At 40.2% G+C, this 21,199-nt stretch overlaps 1 protein-coding gene across 5 annotated transcripts; it reads right to left on the reverse strand.

Moving 5' to 3' along the window:
• Positions 1-634: 634 nt before the first annotated feature.
• Positions 635-20,887, reverse strand: cd4-1 (CD4-1 molecule). 5 transcript variants are annotated; one of them, XM_076281001.1, is made up of 12 exons: positions 20,755-20,887; positions 9,700-9,821; positions 9,092-9,130; positions 6,324-6,391; positions 5,910-6,074; positions 5,558-5,710; positions 4,587-4,847; positions 4,021-4,398; positions 3,099-3,359; positions 2,092-2,198; positions 1,637-1,680; positions 635-844 (listed from the first exon to the last, which is right to left on the reverse strand). In XM_076281001.1, the coding sequence occupies exons 2-12, from the start codon at positions 9,720-9,722 to the stop codon at positions 811-813; spliced, it is 1,533 nt and encodes a 510-aa protein (XP_076137116.1). In that variant the 5' UTR covers positions 9,723-9,821; positions 20,755-20,887; the 3' UTR covers positions 635-810. The 5 variants fall into 5 exon arrangements, with proteins under 5 accessions (XP_076137116.1, XP_076137117.1, XP_076137118.1 ...); XM_076281002.1 differs by lacking the exon at positions 20,755-20,887 and adding an exon at positions 12,445-12,530; XM_076281003.1 differs by lacking the exon at positions 20,755-20,887 and adding an exon at positions 12,345-12,520 and having other exon boundaries at positions 1,637-1,677.
• Positions 20,888-21,199: the final 312 nt, after the last annotated feature.

The raw sequence follows: 21,199 nt of genomic DNA on the forward strand, positions 1-21,199 counted from the left end.
AATGGCTTTGCTGCCATATGGCCATCTCCCCAGTGTTTGAGCAGACCAAAGTACTCCTGCGTGTCCACAAAAATCAACAAACAGTCACCAGAGGATGACACAGCAATTTCACAACTCACTCTTGGATTTTGTGGGTTACAGAAAAATCGGACACAGCCAAAGCATGACACATGATATTTTACAGGTGGGTTGCTCTGACACAAAGGCTTGACCTTGTGATTTCACAGCATGACATTTCTACCATATTTTATTTTTTATTCAGTATAGCACAAATCTCTGTCCTATCCAGGACTGCATGGATTGCAAAACTCTAAACTGGAAAAGACTAACAGCTGTCTCAACATCCCTGGGTTCATTGATATTCAGCTGGCTTTTCACATATTATGTAAGCATGGGAATCATTCTGAGACAAAAAGAACACTATTTTACTTGAAAGTGAAGCTTAAATAGACACAGAGGTAAAATAAGCATTTAAACTAATACAGCATTAAAAATATGTACATATAAATCTTTTATACAGAGTTAGGATGTATAGCCTTAGCCTATGCTGTAAGTAAGTAATGGCTGTAAGAAATATATTGTCAGGAATGAGAACAATAAAAATATTTTTAAAGAAAGCAATGTTTTTTTCATAGACTTTACTTTAGACTCACTGAGCTTTTGTTTCTTGTATATGGTACTTTTAAGAGTATGGGTTCTCAACAAACTCTAGTCTTCTGTCCTGTGAATCATTAATTAAATTTGTCATCATCAACAACAATGACACTGTCAGAACTTCCTTATCCAAGACGTGTCCTCTCTCTCTTCCCTTCAGGTCCTGTAGAATCCTTTTTGTGGCTTAGGGCTGTAGATAATGGAAAGGAAGAGAGATAGACAGAGAAATAAACAAAGAGAAGGAGGGAGATAGACAGAGAGAAAGAGCAAGGTAGACGGAGAGAGAGGGGGAACAGACAGAGGGAGAAGGGGAGCACAGAAAAATATAATGAGTCAGAGAAGGCAAAAGAACATTATGTTCCACATTAGTTCCTGCTGTTCTCCTGTCACTCTAAAGGTACACCACATTCTGAGTCATTCAAGGTCAAAAGAGAGAATTTGTCCTTCATTACCAGCTCACAACAGAAACATAAGAGGAGCTTAAATAGCCCCAAGCGATGATGTCTATTGCAATCCAATATCTATCAAAATATGTTTCAACATTTGTGAAATAACACTGTATTTCAGTAGGAAATGATCAATTAGCTGCATTATCTTTGTGCATGTGGAACCTCAATTTAGACACCAACCCTTATCTCCAGTGTCATTAAAGGTAGGAGTGACTGTGATATGACACAATTGTTGGCAAACCCGGCCGTGACTTAAATCCAGATCAGATCAAAGATACAGAGAGAGAGAAATGAGATAAAAAGGATTAGTGGGGACACTAAGCCACAGGCACGTATTAGAGTGGATCTGAAGAACGGTGTGAGAAACGAGGTAGAGAGGAAGTGAGACAGAGAGAGAGAGAGAGAGAGAGAGAGAGCATGGGTGGGGGAAAGGAAGGAGTGAAGAGTAGAGATGTAGACGGAAGCGGCGGGTGAAACAAATGTGGTTTTGTGAGGTTAAGGTGAACACAGGAAGCGCAGGCCACATTACTCACTTTTTGCAGCAGCAGAATCTGGTCTTACGCCGCTGTGTCCTCTGCTGTAAACAGAATCACACATGCTTGAGTTGCTATAGGTGATGGACCATTTACCTGTTGGTAAGGTGTTTAACCATACCTTATGGTCCTCTTCTGGATTGGAAAACCAGTGAAGGCTACTCTCTAAACCCACTATGTTTTCACTTCCTCTTCCTCATTACCTCAAGTTTTGTCCTCTGAGGTAAAAAACATTTGTGCCTTTACATTCTCAACACACTCATGCACATGAGCTGCTGCTGCTGCTGCTACAGGCAGACAAAGCTTTCACATTTACGCTAACCATCAAGCTAAACGCTAACTATCCAGCTAGCCAACCAGCTAACACATACACTAACGATCTAACTCACTGTCCCCTCCCCTTCCCAGTTTTTACCTCTCAATAAGCTCCATGCGTAGGTGCGTGAGGAGGTTACCTGTCGGCGCCGGTTGATCAGGGCGCTGGCGATGAAGATGAGCAGGATGACGATCAGGCCAGTGCTGGCGATGCCCACACACAGCCACACGTCCACCGGGAGCTTCTCTGCCAGGGAGAGGGGCACAGGAAAGCACCAAGGATGACGTTTAGGTTCAGTTGACCCCATCCCACCCAATATAACTAGGCCTACTCGACATATTTCCAGAATAGCACCTAGAGGGATATATGGCACTCTGAGTGACATACTGGATGTGTTTATGAACTTTAAAAGCTTAAAGGATAATTCTGGTATTTAGCACTTTGAGTCCCTTTTTTTCTGGTTTGTTTTGGATGAACTAGAGTGGTGGACACCGAAATTTTGACAATTGGTCCTGTCTCGACTTTTCTGACTCATTTTGAATCGCCTTTGACTCCTTCAGAGTGGCGGCCTATGGGCATGCACAAACATGTCCTTAAAACAACCCTTAATGTTCATTTTCAAAACTGTGCAACTCACCGAGTGGTTAGTGGTATTCGTTGATGTTGCAAAACAAGTAGCGTAGCGAAATACAGTTTCTGTCGTGATTTATTTGCCATTTTGTAAAATCCCATTGATTTCTGTTGGAAGACTCATTGCACGTTGATATTACTGCGCCTCCCTAAACGGAAACGGGGGCTGTTTACTTTTTGTTGTAGTCTTTCCGTGAGACCTTATTTACTGTCTATGCTTCAGGCTCAAAAATTGAGCGAAGTTTATATGCGGTTGTGTCCACCACTCTAGTTCATCCAAAACAAACCAGAGAAGGGACTCAAAGTGCTAAATACCGGAATTATCCTTTAAACACACAAACAGTTTACAGTATGCCGTCTATTTTGTACAGTGCCAAACATTTGAAGAATAGTGATACTTGGACTGATAGAGTGGACTGAGGTAACAGCAGTGGGTTTTGAAGAGTGTTGATCAAGCTAAGCCACAACCGCCTCGCTTGTGTGTTCCATCCCCATGTTGTGTTCCACCCTCCTTACCTATCTTGAGCGACACGTCTGCAGATGTCAGCGTCTCGTTTCTCTTCCGCAGCTCACACTTCCACCTCCCGCTGTGGCCCACGGACGCCTCCACGGAGAGGGTGTGGGGGTGGGGGGTTGACGCCAGAGCGGGGAGGGAGACGGCCTTCGGAGGGGTCCACTTCACTTCCAGCTCACTCTCAGGGTCCAGGCTGTATCCTAGCGTGCAGGTCAGATTCAGCTGCTGACCCTCGAAGGCACGCGGGCTTGGACTGGCGACGACTGTGAGAAAGAAAGACAGGAAGGAAAAATGGAAAAATAGTCAATCACATTTCCACAAAGGCCCAAAGATAGATAGATAGATAGATAGATCGATAGATAGATAGACAGAATGGAAGAATAAAAGAGAGGAGAAAAGACAGAAAGAGAGAGCACACACTATGAGTCATTTAATAGCTCCTGCCGGTTTGTGCTGGCAGTGTAAAGGCTCATTAGGCCTCATTAATGGAGCTGAAGGAGACGCACATCTGTTTTGTACTAAGCTGCTGAAAGGACCCAGCCACGCCGGGGACCATTACACTGATATGCTGCTCTCATACAAAGCGCCCAGACAGCCATGAATGCAGACAAACGTGTGGCTCTGACACAGGAATAGAATAGGTACATACACAACATTTCTCACTCCCACTGGGTGTCCTTTTCTCTTCTTCATTTTTGTACTGAGATTAAGAAATTAGCCTTATTCAATGTGTGGCCTAAATGTACTGATCATTTGGTTGATTTGTTGATTAGCACTTCAAAGTCTCATGTAAATCTGCACGTCCATATAGGAAATGATCATAGACTGCCATTTAGTAGCCAGACATACACCCCATCTCCCCGTCTTCCCCCAACCACACTCCACAGACACACAGCTGACCTGACTCATCCACACAACCCTTACCCTGCAGAACCTCCACCCTCACGGTCCGCTCCAGCTTGACCTTCTGGAAGTTCAGCGCACAGGTGTAGTTACCCCTGTCCGCCACGGTCACAACCTTCATTCTCAAAGACAGGTCGTTCCCCTTGTGTCCTTTCTCCAGGGCAGAGCCATCCATTCTGTTTGGCATGATGTCCCAGCGTGGGGTGGAGTTTAGGGAGAGGGAGGCGATCTGACCTGGCTCCCCGGAGCGCAGGGCAGCAGGGAGGAAAGTCCAGCCACCTTTCTGTAAGCCCTTTCCCAGGACCTCCCCCCACCCCACTGGGGAGGAGATGGAGCAGGGCAGACCGAGAGAGGAGGCGGTAGACGTGTAGATGGGCTCCGAGGGGGTGGGAAGGAGGTCTGGAGGTGGGTGTAGGAGAGGAGGACAGATAGGGTAGTGAGTATGAGGAAGAGATTTCCTTACTTTGAATTCTTTTTACAAGTTACTGTTTTCATGTACTGTTCCCTGTGCTGAGCAATTTAAAAACCTCATCGCATGATCTCGAAATTCCGACTTGAAACCTCACACCATATGGTGATGGACTTACCCACAACATGAATGGTGGTTGTTGCTTTAGTGGTGGTTCCATTATATATCACTGAGCAGGTCCAAACACCCTTATCGCGCCATGACAGATTTGTAATCTGTAAATTTGGTGAGGTAGAAATTGTACACAATTTCCTTCGTGTATCGTCCACCGTCTCAGGAGGGATCCAGGTTATTTTTGTGAATTTGGATTTTTCTTCCATTTTGCAGTTCAGAGTCAGAGGCTCCCCATAAAGAACAGTTAATGGAGGAGTGAGAGTAACTAAGAGACAGAGAATGAAGACATGCAAAGGAAGAAGAGAAAGACAGTCAAGTCAAACCAAGTCAAGTCAATTTGAGAGTTTGCACTCTTTAAATAAATCTCTTTGGACCCCAAACCAATGGATACAACATGCAATTAAATTTCACACCACATGGGGGCAGGCACCCTACATCTGCCACAATGTTCTAGATGAAACAAGTATATGACATGAATTTCACAGTTTTACACAATGTATGCCATTGAAGATTCTAGAGTATGTATTGTTTGTATTGAGAATATTCCACGCAGAATATTTTTTCAAAAGGCTTCTAAAGTACGACAAGCCAATAACATAGGCCTATGTTAACACTTTCTGTGAAAGTCATATCTATAGTGATTAATTCTTAACAGTATGTAATGCACTCATCAGGAAGGATAATTGTTCATTATAATTGATATGATAATTGTTATATAGAGTCTCAGGCTTGTTTGTAAGTGAGTACAACAATGATCATAATTCCCAAAGATGGCATTTATCATTTATGAATGTATGCTTAAATCATAGTCAGTCTTCATAGAAAGTGTCACCCATTTTTACTGTAATCAAATAATACATAATATGTAAGCAAAAGAGTTATATTTAACATACATTTTTTCAGATGTTTTCAGCTGTCTCACTCTTTGTTTCTCCACCTGCTTCCAGTCACCTAAATGTCTCTTAAATATCTTACCCTTGCACAGTTTGTACACAATGTTAACTGTTGTGCTCTGCCTCTCTTTCTGTTCATATCTGAAGAATCCAAAGTCTGAAGCAGTAACTTTGCTGATGATGAGGGAATCATCCTTGTCAGATACAGAGATCCTGTCCTTCCAATTATTGTTTGCTGTAAAGAAACAAATAATGATCATCCTCCTCAGTTTTAAGAAATCAATGGTGCTCTGTAAAATTTCAGTATAACATACACATCAATCATTCACACAAAGACACATGGCACACACACACACACACACACACACACACACACACACACACACACACACACACACACACACACACAGGTACACACAGACTGATTGCCTTACTTGAGATTTGGCCCAAGCCGTGCTTGTTGTATACCTCAACGGTTATATTATTTTCTTGTATTCCAAAGTACCATGTCATGTAACTTCCAGTCTTTGCCTTCTCTTTAGTGGGCAGTTGGATGGACCCACCCTGCTGAGCGTACACCACCATCGGCCTATCAGCCCCTGGTTGGGAGAGAGACAGTAAGAGTATTGGGAGTGGGACTCATGGAATCATTTCATATTTACTGCTCATGTGGTACATTTATAAATGTGTCATTTATAAGCCATTTGATTAACATACATACAAAAAGGTACATATACATACATTAATGACAACAACACATTGTCATTTGCAATGAAAGTTTGAAAACAGAAACCAAAAATGACATCAATGTTACACCCGAAATGCTACCATTGTGAACAGGAACTTACATATCGGACTTATTGTAGTCATCAGAAGTAGCGCTGCTACCCAAACAGCATACATTTTGTCCCCTCGTCTGAAATAGTGAAATAGTTCAGGTGAGAGACATACAGCTTCACTTTGTTATGCAAAGACAATGTAGGAATAGAGAGAAAGAGAGAGGGGGAAAGGAAGGGGCTTGTGGTGGGTTCAGATTTCTTTAGAGATTCAGAGACAGACAGAGAGAGAGAGAAAGAGAGATTCTGAGAGAGAGAGAGAGAGGATGATGGGGGATGGAGAGAGTGGCTTTGTGGTGGTCTCTGGCTGACAGACAGAGAGAGTTGAGGGAGGGAGGGGGCAGGAAAGCGACGATGAGGCCCTACTGCTGTGGTGGGCTGTGATTTGGAGAGCTGTAGCTTCTCATCCCTTTCTTCTTCACCTCCTCACCACCTCCACTCTCTTTCACGCCCCCTCTCTTCCTCCCCTGTTCCACGAAAGGCGGATTTCTCCACGCTTAAGACAAGAAGAGAAAAAAAACACACGCCTCATCGCCTTTGCCAGCGCTTGTGGTAACTGGCACGTGAGTGTGTCTTTGTTTGTATTTGTGTGTATGTGTATGTGTGTATGTGTGAGCGAGGAAGAAAGACATAGAAAGACAGAGTGTGTGTGGGTGTCCTGAGGTGTGTTTGATGAACATAGAAAAGAGGAGAAGACATGAAGCACAATAGAGTACCTGAGATTCTTGAAATCCATTCAGGATATTACAGAAATGTACTGTATTGGAAAAAGTACTTATCCAGTCTGATATAAACAATATATCACTTCCACATTCATAATCATTGTTAAGCGTAAAATGGAATATCAACATTATTACTAATGTAATTCCGCGGCTCAGCCATACTCATGTACTCTGAAGAGAGATATTGCCATCATAGTGTAAAGAGGATAAAACGCACGCACATTCAAGTCTGATCCTGGGTGCTGGACAAAAAAATGACGATGAGAAAGAGAGGAAAAAGTCCGCAACACCAGTATATGCTCCCAGTTTATGTTTTAATTACCGTGAAGTTTCGGGCCATCTCAAGCCCTTCATCAAACGTCAGATATTGCCATCACCTCATGATAAATGTTACGGGGCAGTTGTGTTGTAATGGTATATTAACACATTACTTACATTTGTGAAGTATTTCAAGTTTGTATTTTAGATTGGTAATATAATATGGTTCAGATTTCTATTTAAGATTTTTGTGTACATACATTTTACCGTATATTTATAGTTGAAAATATTAAAAGTTCTGAATGAACTTTTGAACTGAATGAATTGTACTCCGACTTCTTGGGCGAAATTTTGTAGAGTGAAGAGTAGAAAATTACATCCACAGGCGCAGAGGTACAATGGCCAAAGCACTTAAAGTTTTATTCCAAAGCAAAGTACCACTTAATTATAATATTTGGCCTATATCTAATTTCATTACAGTTATTAGTCCTGAAACTGTCATGGAAATGAGCGTACGTAGTTCTAACACACGATAATGCTGATCGGCAGGTGATGATGCCGCCGGGGCGATTTTGTGATGGATTAACAAAACTAGATATTTCTACAGCAAATACTATAATATGTATATTAAAAAATACATTTATTATGTGATTGTAATTTTAGAATAGAATTAAATTAAGTCAGTTTTACATTTACAAAGAATAGTAAGCAAATATTGTATACATTTTTCTCAGATATACGTTAATATCCAATTTGAACCTGCACTCAAATAAAGGTTTACAACTGATTATGATGAAACCATAAAACCATCAAAAATATTGAATCTATTTCTCATACTACCCTGTCATTTCTAATCCTCTCCGTTTCTACCCTCTCTAATGATCTCTTTTCCTATCTTTCTGTTTGAGTCCACCTCCCAATATACTACCATGCTTAAAAGTCCAACTCCCAATATGCTTAAAAGTCCACCTCACAAGAGATGAAAGGGTTTAAGCTCATACAGCAAATTAATATCTTATCACTGCACTTCCTTGTTTGAATAACATATTGCCATTTTAAGCCAATTAGATTATCTTTTCATCATTGAGCTACTGTGAGCCATCACATTAGAAATGTAGAACTTCAGTGGCTATGTGATGTGTGCTTTGGGAACATGAAAGAGGAATGAGAAAATGACAGAGAAACAGTACAGAGGATGAGCAAAGAAACACTAGAGAGAGAGCGAGAGAAAGAGAGAGAGAGAGAGAGAGAGAGAGAGAGAGAGAGAGAGAGAGAGAAAGAGATCACACCTGAGGAGCTAACCCAGAAAAACAGATGATGAAGTCTGTGGTCAGGGCGGAGGTTAAACAGTAAACACAGATCGAGCGAGTGAGCGAGAGAGTGAGATAACACGGGAGGAAGAGAGAAAAGAGGAGGGAGAGAGAAAGAGGGGTACAGAACCAGAGTACAACAAAGAGAGGGGGAAGGGAGGTTGGAGCTGATGAAAGAGGCTGAAAATGATTGGGAATGCATGACTTCAGTTCATAGAACAGTTTTGACTGAATCATTGGATTGAATGTAAAAATGTAAAATTAATGTCCTACAGTACAGACTTCATTTATAAATAAAACACACAATTTCCAGAGAATTGTGTGATAACATACATACGTAAAAGTCTGTCTGGTGATTCTAACAAGTGAGTGGCACAGCTGATCAGCAGGGAGGGCCGATCTACTGCGGCCCTCGATCCATTCCTATTCCATGTAGTCTGGGTGAATGTGTGGGCCTACGGTTGGGTCAGGTCACAGATGGTATACTTACATGGAGGTGCTTCTGCTCCCAAAGATGTGAATCTCCGTCCTGAGGGGAGAAATGCCCAAAATTGTCATGGTGTGTTACACACTCTCTCAAAACAGGACGCGAAGCGAATTACATTTACGGTGTGTACAGTATATTAAACCAACATTACCCAACAATGTATTAAGTTTAAAGACTTACACATAGATTTTAGAGTTATTATTATGTATGGCTATTTTATAGAGGCGAGAAAGACACGTCTAAAAGTTGGTTCCATTTTAATGATAAAGGTTAGTTATGTGCCTATATACATGCGCTTACACACTGATGCGTAAAGCCACATTTGCAGAATCAGATTTTTTAAATCAAAAGTGGCATTTCATGGGACACGGTTTACAGTTCTTTGTCAGAGAGGAATGCATATACCACCAAACATAATACCTGTATTGCACAAATATAGCTGAATAGGAGACAAACAAAACGATACCAAAAAGCACTGAAGGATAACTGACACATACAGCATTCGTTTCAATAACAATATTTCAATATAACAGTTTAAGTTTAACATACCAAAATATATCACAGTAAACTTGATATGTTAGAAGATGTGGTTGGTTTTTAACTGTACTCACAGTCTGTTTGAGGGCCAGGACATCGGCCTCTGACACAGATGAAATCTTGGCGGATGTGTTCAATTGCAGGAAAGCAGATGCTTATTTGTATGGCGTTGACTGCCCCCTCACCTCTGATTGGTCTAAAAACAATGAGGAAATGAAATGAGATTGGTTTACAGTGTGACGATTAATAAATTAGTGGACTAAGCAAAAATGTCAGAGATTCCGATTGGCTGCAAAGATGCTTAATTATTTCGTTAAAACCCCTCATGATGACTGCGATCGATTGCTAGAAATGTTGCGCTCACATTCATGCGAGAAACAATGTATTATGTATTTAGGTTTAAACCAAAGAAAAAATATCCCCTTCCATTTTATTGTAAACGTTATTTGTAGCACTTTAAGTTCAACTTCATGTTTCAGCGGCCTTTTCATTTCAATAAACATGGGGATTGTGAGCCTCTAGGCAGCAAGTTAAATTTTATTAAAAATGATTTTTATCTTGCTATTATCCATTACGTACTGCTTCTCACATTGGTTTTCATATTCATAACATTCATAACCTCAAGATTTTTCTTGGTCGCTGTATCAGATTTAATTATGCTTCCACAGATGTATTTAAAAAATTAGATACTTTCATTATTCTACAGCTTTTTATTTATTGTTTTTATGTATTATTATTTGTTTTATCTTTATTTATCATTGTTTTGTTTTCTTGTTCGGCTTCTGATGTAACACTTTGTCAATCTTCAGCCAACCTTACAAGCTCAACTCTTATTCTTACATAATGAATTACTCAGTACAAATAACTTTTTATGTCATTACAAAATCCAATTAGGTGTTCAGAGCATTGGTTATCTTCTTTTAAATAGATGTAGTCTACATCATAAAAAATGGTACCTTGCATAAAACCCTGGAAAGTACCGGTACATGATAAAAAGGTCCTCGGTACCTACGACTGCATCAAATAGAAAGTCCTAAACATGAATTGATGGTGCAACCCGGCATAACTGAACACTTGCGTGCTCTGTAAACACAAACCTCAGGGTTCAGTTTCTGCATTTGTGACCTGGGGGCCACCCTTGAAATAGGCTTTTATGGAGGCATTAATGTGAGCACTCACATTTCTACCTGCTTTCACGGCTCACAAGATGGTTTATCACTCTCTTCCAGAGAAAAAGGGATGGCCAATGTCCAGAACTACAGCAGACTATCTTTTCTGTTCAAGCTTCAGTTAAACCCATATTTCAGGCTGCATTGGTAGACCTTAGAGGATATTCACCTCTTCATTCAGCTCTTTTACAGTTACAACACAACATGGTAACACTGCGCTCAGGTTCCATGTTTCGCCGATATCACCACTGTTTTATAACAGGCTGTATTTATTTTAATAGTGAAGTAGTCGTCACAGTCCAAATAACAACTAATTTAAACAAAATAATGTCTTAAATGATGGGGATTGGGACAGTAGACGTATTATTGGAACAGCATTTCAATATCGTCTGTGTATATAGTAGCCAGTAGCCAGAAAAGAAGTTGTGCAGGTTCAATTCTTGGCAGCGACTGTTGTGTGCCATCGAGCAATGCACTTTACCTTGAGTTGCTCTGGGGACAATGGCCCTTGTAATAATTTATATATGTAAGTAGCTTTGGATAAAAAATTGTCAGTCAAATGAATAAATAAAAAACAAGTAGTTCAATGATGAGATGTTTTTGGAACAGCATTTCAATATTAAGTCAAAAAGGTAGTTCCACCGCGCTTCTGAATTCTCTTCTGGTGCTTCACGAGAGAGGACTGATCCTTATGAACCTTCTCCCTCTCAGCATTTCAACATTGTCTGTGTATAAAGTAAACTGTGATTGATGCAATTGATTGTGTTCCTTAATGTGGTCACAAAGAGTGGCCTACACCAGTAGACAAACCCAATCCCAGGTGTCCTGATTGGGAAAGATGAATGGGGGGCAAAACCAATGACTTTGACAAAGACACAAGTCGAAATGAACGAAAACCAATGACTTTGACAAAGACACACGTCGAAACTCTTTGGATGTGTGGTTTTTAATATCATTTGGTAGAAATCAAAAGAATATATTTTTTATGATATGCACCCCACCTCACAGAAATCCCTGTTTTTGTTGCACCTGCACCTAAAGGAACTCGAAAAATGTTTGAAAGCTGTAGTTTTCATACAGGAGTGAATGGTTTGAGATATTTGGAGTGCTCAAGCCGATAGCACCCACAAAGTAAGCGCTGGGGTTTAACTTGCACAAAAGATACTTACAGTATGAAATCAGACATGTTTTTATAGCAACTGATAGTATGAAATCTAAGAGTCCTAATTTAAATGATGCAAAGTGCAAAGTCAGTCTATGAGCGAAGTTCTCTAACAGCATCATGTGACGTGAGACAGCTTTTAGCTGACACACTGCTCTTTTTGCCAAATGGTATTAAATTTGCAAAGAGATTTTGTGTATTTATTACACAAGCTTTAGTTTGACTTTAGAAGCTTTAGTTAGACTTTAGACTTAAAATACTTAACACATGTAGCTGCAGAACTTGTCAAAGAAGCAAAACTCCATTTATGTGATTAATAAAAATCATTTTGATGAAATGCGATTAATACATGGCACTTTAAACAAAGGCAAAAATTATTTTTCCCCACCTGGCTGAATATTTTCACAGTTACTAAAATGTAAATCAGGTAAACAATATCCTTTTGTTGGAGTACCAGAGAAATGTCTTGGAAAGGGAAAAAATCATACTGTGTTGGAGCCTCTGCCTTTGATTCCCAGCGGTGTACAGGACTTTATTTCAGATTGTGGAGGACAGCAGCTCTCGTGGGCTCTCGTGTCTGTCTAGTGTGAAATCTCTAATTGAAGAAGTGAAACACTGAACTGAAACACTCAGCTGACCGGGGGGTATTTTCATATGGTTCTGTTAAATTCTGACCATCATATGTAAGTCAAGAAACAAGCAGAAGAGATATTGCAGGTTCCACATCTGACCTGTGTTGACATCTCCTGGTGGCATTGGCAGTTTGTGTAGCTTATTGATCCCTCTCCTCCTCACTGACCAATACTCTGTCAATGTGTGATCAACTGGAATATGTCACAAATTCTTTTATACTGTATATAGTTGTAGGATTTTCAAAAAGCGTTTAAATACGTACGTTCACCTTCTACTGTATCTAACAAATTAGTTCTCTTTACAGAGCCACAGTTTGTATGTGTTTATGGTTATTATTGTGATGCTATTGTGTCTATTCTGTGAAAGTTCTTCAGTCTTTTACTTTTATTTGAATGTTTCTGTCTGCTACAATATTACTTTGAACTGTTCATTTTTGATGATAATATATATTTTCTTTTCTATGACTCTTTGAACAAAAGTGTCTGCCAAGAACCATAACCAGACATATATACAGAAAGAAACATGCACTAAGGAACCATGCAAGAGCGATGCACCATGCACTATGCATCCCATAGCAATCCCATAGCAATCATAATCATGTTGAGATGGAAAGACAGAGCTTGATGTATTGCTCTGTCCTAATTCAGAAGCACTTGAATTGCTCCTGTCATGAGAGCGTATACTGTGTGCTCAGAGTCAGACCACATTGTAGCACAGCAGAGCTCAGCTCAGCACACAGGTGGAGATGTGTGCCTGAGCCTCTGGCGTGAAGCGGGACAAACAGGGTGGTTTACTGCACCCAACCACATGAAGGACCAAACAAACATGTCGCCTGCCTCACATCTGTCTCTCTGAGGTTTACCCTGTGCATCGTCGACCTTCCTGCCCCACACGCTCCTCACTGAACACTGTGCTAAACGACGCAGGGCTAAGTCTTCATTCTAGTCAAACTGGGTTCAAAATGTCTGGCTCAGAAACTCACATAGAGATAGAGGTTGAAGCCCTGTAGTGATGGAATATCTGGTCGACTACTTGCAGCTGTTTGGCTTTCTGTGATCTACCCTGACTGTGTTTTGGAAAATCAGAGGTGTTCTACCGAATCTCTCTCAGTGGAGCAAAAATGGCTCGAAGCAGGTCTCTGTTTCGCTCGGGCTTTCCGATGGGAAACACCTTTGGTTGAGGGATCCCGGGTTAGTCACAAAGAGGTAACCCATATCAGCCTCCTGTCTGAAAGAGTGACAAATTGTTGGGGTGCATCGAGAGAGAGGAGTTACAGAAAAAGAGTGGGAGATGTCCCCCACATGCTTTCAATTCGTCTATCCCCTAGCATGTGTCATTTCCCTGTTAAGCCGTGCTAACACACACTAACTAAATACATCCCCCGGAGCTGTGTACTGTAAGTGCTGCTGTTTTCTACTTCAAACATGGAACGCACACACACACACACACACACACACACACACACACACACACACACACACATACTGTACACATACACATACTGTACACACACACACACACACACACACACACACACACACACACACATACACATACACGTATATACACACACATACACACACACACACACACAGTTCACTTTGTAAATATTTGTCAGCGCATACAGAAATGTATTCTTTTGTACACATGAGATTGGAAATACCAAGCTTCTTTCTACACTGGCTGGTGCTCTCTGAAAAGAGAGACTTCTGTTGACCATGGATTTTAGAGAGGATCAGCACTGGACCAGAGTTCTGCCCAGTCTGCCACGTACCTATCAGTCTCTGCAGAAACCTTGGCCATCTTCTATTGTCTGTGGTTCTGTCCTATTGTCCACTGTTGCTTGCCAGTCTTCTGTACTGTATTATTGTCTTTTATATCTTTTATGTCTTTTGTACGTGTCTGCAAGATACATTTCCCTTTGGGACAATAACGCTTACTGTACTGAACTGTACTGAACTCGGCCCATTGTTTGAAGCCTAAATGCCCTCAGACTGATAAAACATACATGTGAATGGAGTCATCAGTCATGCACTGCGAAAATACATGCTTTGTTTCTTTTCCCAACAAGCAGAGACAAAACACATGACTAGAATTTGAATAAAAGACAGCGCTATAACTACTGATGTATTTTATATGTCTTGGAGATAGCAACTTGACTCTTCATCAGATAGACAGCACTGTACAAGATATTGTTAATTAAACAAAACAGCATATCTTCTCAATTTCATCTTATCACTGTGATCAATATGCCATGTTTCAATATCTGTATGGAGATTGAATTTGACACAGATGATGGATTCTAAATGTATCATTTTGCTAAGGTGAGACTTCACTCTTAATGCTTGTGTATATGGTTTCACGCCTTCGACAGGTAAAATTCAGTTAAATTGCTTAGCTGAGCCTCAGCCTATACTCTATTTTTGGTATTTCCTGGTAAATTACCAGTTTTAATCACACATGTAATAAATTCCATTTGATGAAAACAGATCTGGCACCCAGTAACAGTGGAAGGTTTTGGGCAGTGCGATGGTAAAACGTAAACGAACATGCAGGATGTAGCTGTGCAGTTGTAATTAAATGTGTTCTTGTACTAACTGAATACAAATTAAAACACCCTTCAATGTATAAGGTGAACATATTTTTGATGGAAGTTGTAGATACTTTCTATTCTATCTATGTAGGCCACACTTTTATTGCATAGTGAGTGTGTAACTGTCATGTTACGCCACTGTGAATGGAGTAGAAGTATATGGTAAAAGACTCTAAAAAGGTAGCTAAATGTCAATGGAAAGTAAACACACATATGACAATATGACATTTGTTTTGATGACCGTGAAAAAAAGGAAGATGTTTTGAAGGACTATTCTGTAAAAGGGGAAATTTTCCCCTTAGGCATGGCCTTATTTGGAAATGATTGTGACTGCATACTACCTCACTATCTGCTTTCTTTTACAGTATATGCAGACACTTACGCCACATACACCCCATTCATACACACACACACACACACACACACACACACACACACACACACACACACACACACACACGCATGCATACACATACTGTACACACACACACACACACACACACACACACACACACACACACACACACACACACACGCATGTATACACATACTGTACACACACACACACACACACACACACACACACACACACACACACACACACGCACATACACGCATGCATACACATACTGTACACACACACACACACACACACACACACACACACACACACACACACACACACACACACACACTCATGCATACACACACACACACACACACACACACACATACACGCATGCATACAAATACTGTACACACACACACACACACACACACACACACACACATACACACACACACACTGTTAATGACATTATATCTTTGTAAAGCAAAACTCTTTGTAAAGCTTTGTGAGTGTGTGTGTGTGACTGTGAGTGTGTGTGTGTGTGTGTGAGTGTGTGTGTGTGTGTGTGTGTGTGTGTGTGTGTGTGTGTGTGTGTGTGTGTGTGTTTGTGAAAGAGAGGGGGGGGGGTGCATGTGTGTTTTGTGTATGCTACTTTATGTTGAAATAGGTTTCTTGTCAATGTCTATGATGATGTGAAACTGGTGGATACAAAGTGGAAACATAGAGGGAGTCGCGCAAATGTCAGCAAATGCCTCAGTTTCTACCTCTGTGGAAAAAATACAGACAAAAATACAGAGAAAAAGATTACGATGCAGCACCATGGTGAAGTCACTAGAGAGACACCAGAGAGCGAAATATCCTACTTAAGACTTATCATACTTAAGGCAAAGCAAAGGGCTGCATGTTCGAGAGGATAAGAGGTATCAAGGAGAGAGAGAGAGAGAGAGAGAGAGAGAGATAGAGAGAGAGAGCGAGAGAGAGAGAGAGAGAGAGAGAGGGAGACTGACTGTATGAAGGAGATGGAGGAAAGAGAAACTGACTTGCAAGACTAACTAAACGTTGCCACAGGAGACTACCAGAACATGGCTGAATTGACCTAAAAATGTAACCATTATTAAGTGAGACAGAATTGGAGATGAAAGACAATGAAAAGAACAGAAAGAAATGTGAGGGAATACGTATGAGTCAGAAGATGGTGGAAGGTGTGGGAGATTGAGAAAGTTGTACAGGTATCTGTTTCTGTCTGAAAAAGGGAATCCTTGTCTTTCATTCTGAAAAGGACATATTCATCTTTACTCAGTGGGTGAGGTTTCTGACTACACCTCATATGAGCTAAATGTAGCGGAGACACCAAGGAGTAGTCCCCCAGACAGCCCTTACCATCCCACCACTGGTACTGGTTAAGCCCTAACAAGACACAGCTTCTCAGGTCTCATACATGTACATGTATTCATTTAGAAAATGCCTCCATCCAAAGTAATTATGTCAATTACTGTATATTACAAGGGCCATTGTCCCCGGAGCAACTTGGGGTTAAGTGCCTTGCTCAAGGGCACAATGGTGGAAGCCAAGAATTGTACCCACAACTTTTCAGGCATGCTTTTTAATGTGGGCTCAGCTCCTTAATTACTACGCTACCTCCGGCCATCATGCATAGATGAAACATAGTCCTAGAGTAAAAGAAAACTGCAGTGAAAATCTCTATTGTCCAGGACTAGGATAAGTCTATGTTTGGGCCAAAAGCCTGTTAGAGAAGTGGCTATAATATTGGCAGGTGACGAAGATGTAATGAGATTAATGTTACTAGTACAGCATATTGTGCATGAGAAATATGAGAGATGCATTGAAGTGTATGTACAGCATGCGCTTTCAGTTCGTTAAGATAGAGGAAGTCTGTCTACAGGCAAGACAAGTACAGGCATCATAACGGACCCTTTGTTGGTAGAACAGAAGGGCTCAACATGGCCGAACAGGTTCCCTGAGAGCCAAAATGTGACACCCAAAATATCACATCCTCAGAGGGTTCTAAGCAGAACCAACAACAACGTGTTGCAGATCCTCTCACTGAATTGACATGAATTGAAATGAAATAGAAGCTGAAGCCATAAAGGATCAACACTTGGCTTCTCTTTTCTGTAGAACACTTGATCTGCAGTGGTGATTCTAGAAACATTTTGATAGGGTGACTGGGCTGGGGCACAGATTCAGAGAGGGGTGGCACATAAACATAACATGTGGAAGGTAAAATACATATCAAAACCTCAAAGTATGTGTTATTAATAACCAAGCAGTTTATTTTATGTAAAGAAGAATTGTTGAAAGAATGAAATGTTGAAAACATGTAGAACATCGGAAGCACATAACTTGGTAGAAAGTATTTTCAAGTAAAGCAGTAGCCAATTTGAATGAAGTTTTTCACCATATATAGGCTAGATGTACATGGACAGAACAACTTGCAATGGCAGAAATTGGTTCTTGAGCCCAGACACAGGACATATATAGCATCGCAATTACGTACCCATAAATATAGCCTAAATCATTTTCATCATGTCAGCTTCAAATCAATGTAAAACACTTGTTTTGGCTAAGAAAATCATTCTACTTTTTTGCGGTCCTGCCCAACTATCACATTTCTGGTGGCGTGGCACTTGGGGTGGCCAACTAAATTCTGGGGTCGGCCTGTGCCACCCTGTGCCCCTCATCTGGCCCTGCACCTGTTGATCTATAATCTTAACCAAGTGCTACCAGAACTTGTTACCAGTTCCATAAAACTGATGCAATCATATAAAAACATGGAGGTTAATGATTTTATTACCAAAAGATAGAGCACAAGTAGTGACAAGAGATCAAATACGCACCACCAAACACTCTGTGTGTGCCCAACCCATGATCCAGGGGCATAATTAATCCCTGAGATAATGTTTGCAATCTACAGTATGTGAGGTCAGGTGGACTATATGTATTTCCTACAGTTAATCTAAGTGAAATTTCATAGACGTCTGTCATTGTGTCACAGCATTTAACAGGTTACATATTCTGTGAGACGCACAGATGATACTGAATGCCGTATTAGGCCGGGCCCGCTCACTGTGTGTCTCGTGTCTTTTTCATTATTTAGTATTTATTTGAACAGATTTCTCACCTTCAACTGTATTTTTGGGTTGTCTTTGAAAAGCACATTTTGCATGACCAAAAGATTAGTGATCAAGACAGCTGACAACAATGTCTTTTGCTAAAGAAAAAACACCTTAGCTCATACCTATTTCTTACCTATTTAAACATACTGAGCCTTATTGTGCAAGCTACCTCATGCAAAGTACGTGTTTATTTTCATATTTGGCATAAGTCTGTCTTCACTTGACCTCATTCATGTATTACGCCAGGTACAGCCACATACATCTTTATGTAAACAAGCGTAACAAAATGATATTCTATTGTATATCATTTTATATTCTGTGCTGCATTTCCATAATGACGTCATATGGATTATTGTTTGAATAAAATTGCTCATAACTGGTCAACTATGTGGTAAATCAGTGTCTGAGCAGATGGTAGGCGGTTAAACATGTCTGACCAGTTTTGAACTAGATTTGTATATACAATTTCCATTAATATTATTATCAGTTTTGTGTCCAAATGAAGCTTTAATGAACATAAAGGGTGGTTCAGATTTCCCATGTTCAGGCCATGAGTGAGTGAACACATTAGAGTGCGTATCGTATGGGAAACCTGAAATTTCCTGTGTATTTTATTTTAGTATTCATTCAGTATTAGTACACAGTGTCGTGTGATTGACCCTCTATAAGGCTAAGGCACTTAAGAGCATAGTCTGAGTGTAATCCAAGTTTAATACAGCCTTTTGTATTTCATTTGATGGTATTGTTTTTTACTAACAGCTTTTCTGTGGAAACATTAGTCTGTCAATTGATGAAGTGTAATGGCCGTAATGGCACCATTTTCTGTTACTATTCATAGCAAGTGCTGCGATCAATGGGCTTCTTTGCTTAGTGAGGTGAAGATAACCTTTGGTTTCTATCTCTTGTACTTAAAGTTAATCAAGACCGAATTTGATATTGTAATAATAATTTTCTTGTCTCCATTCCTTGTTCAAGAGACTTCAGTGAATATTTCTGTTGTTATTCCTCCTGTCTACTTATTGAAGATGAAAAGTGTTCATCCTATTTTCCAAATCTGTGCTTGATTATACATTATTGGTGTATTAACTCAGATATACTGTATATAGTATATCATATGTGTCTCATGTGTATACTTAAAAGAAAGTAGTTTATCAAAAGAGCATCTTTTTTGGCCCCAGATTGAGTTACATGTCGCCGAATCCCTTGCTGCTCATTCAAAAACTGATGAAGACATGTTGTATGAAAGCAATTGGAATGGAAGATAATAGAGAAAATTACAGACCAGAATTGCAGAAAATCTATTAACTCATACCATATAAGTCTTAAAGGAAAGGTCAAATTCGTCAAAATGTGTAACACTTGAGTTTTAGTAGAGACCTCCATACAGCCATAATAACAATGCCACCGGTCCATCTGTTTCACACAAGCAGCAATGTCAGAAAACAGGTATATGTTTGTTATTGCAAACATTGACTTACATGTTATGCAAATGTGTCTATATGTATCCACTGTTTGTTGTACTGTATACTGTAACAGTCTGTTGGGAAGTTGTTTTACAATGTAAGGCCTCAACCTACGAAGCACGCTTTCATGGTCATAGCACCAAATGACACTGATTAATATTATTGTAAACAACAGCAAAAAGTAATACACAGAGAAAGAGAGAGTGTGTGTGAGATAGAGAGAAACTCATAAGAGGACGCCAGTCTCACTGAATTATTGCTAAAGTACATCAATCCAAAATACAGTCTCTCAGAGGACATTTTAGACGAGTAAAGCAATGGCATAACACACTCAAGGAGCTATCGCACACTCAGTCACAGAAAAATGACAATTTAAGACTAATGACACTGAGGATAGCATTTTGGGTGATATGACATATCTTATATTACTGATAGGAATCAATGGCATGCTATATCTCAAATGATTTGCTGTTATTACCCCTTACCTCACCACTCCACTCTAGTCAGGTTGTCAGCCAACTGAAGTTACCAAACTAGTTTTAAATATTTCCTAATATGGTTCATTACACAGGCATCTCTTTAATATTTAACAAGATTATAATATTGTTGTTATGAGAACTTACTTAGATGTAGATAGAGTCCCGTCAGTGCAGCAGAAACTGAGTCAGGTCGTTCACCGACAAAATAGTTTGACACTGACAGGAAGCACACTGAACTGGTTGACAGACTCTCTCTTTCTCTCTCTTCCCTCCTCAATGTAACTCCATCTCTGTGTGGTGGGTAGCCTGGAAGCTACTAGTCTGCATCAGGAGGTCTTACTGACACATAAATCTTGCATATGTGTTGTGTATGCAGGCATATCATTAAGAATCTTCTAGCAGCAAATGCAGAGAATGAATTGTCTTATCCGAGACTAACATGTCAAAATTGTGATAAGAATTGTCAGGTGTGCAGCTGATGTACGCATCTGCATTCTCTCTTCTTTAATGTGTGTGTGTGTGTGCGCACGCACATGTGAATATGCATTTGTGTTTCTAGTGTTTTATACTACCAGTAGGCTATGAGACC

The sequence above is a fragment of the Alosa pseudoharengus genome, unplaced genomic scaffold (assembly GCF_046254945.1).
Source record: "Alosa pseudoharengus isolate Yale_2024_CS ecotype anadromous, Long Island Sound unplaced genomic scaffold, YU_APseudo_1.1 YU_APseudo_1.1_scf_12, whole genome shotgun sequence".
Taxonomy (NCBI): domain Eukaryota; kingdom Metazoa; phylum Chordata; class Actinopteri; order Clupeiformes; family Clupeidae; genus Alosa; species Alosa pseudoharengus.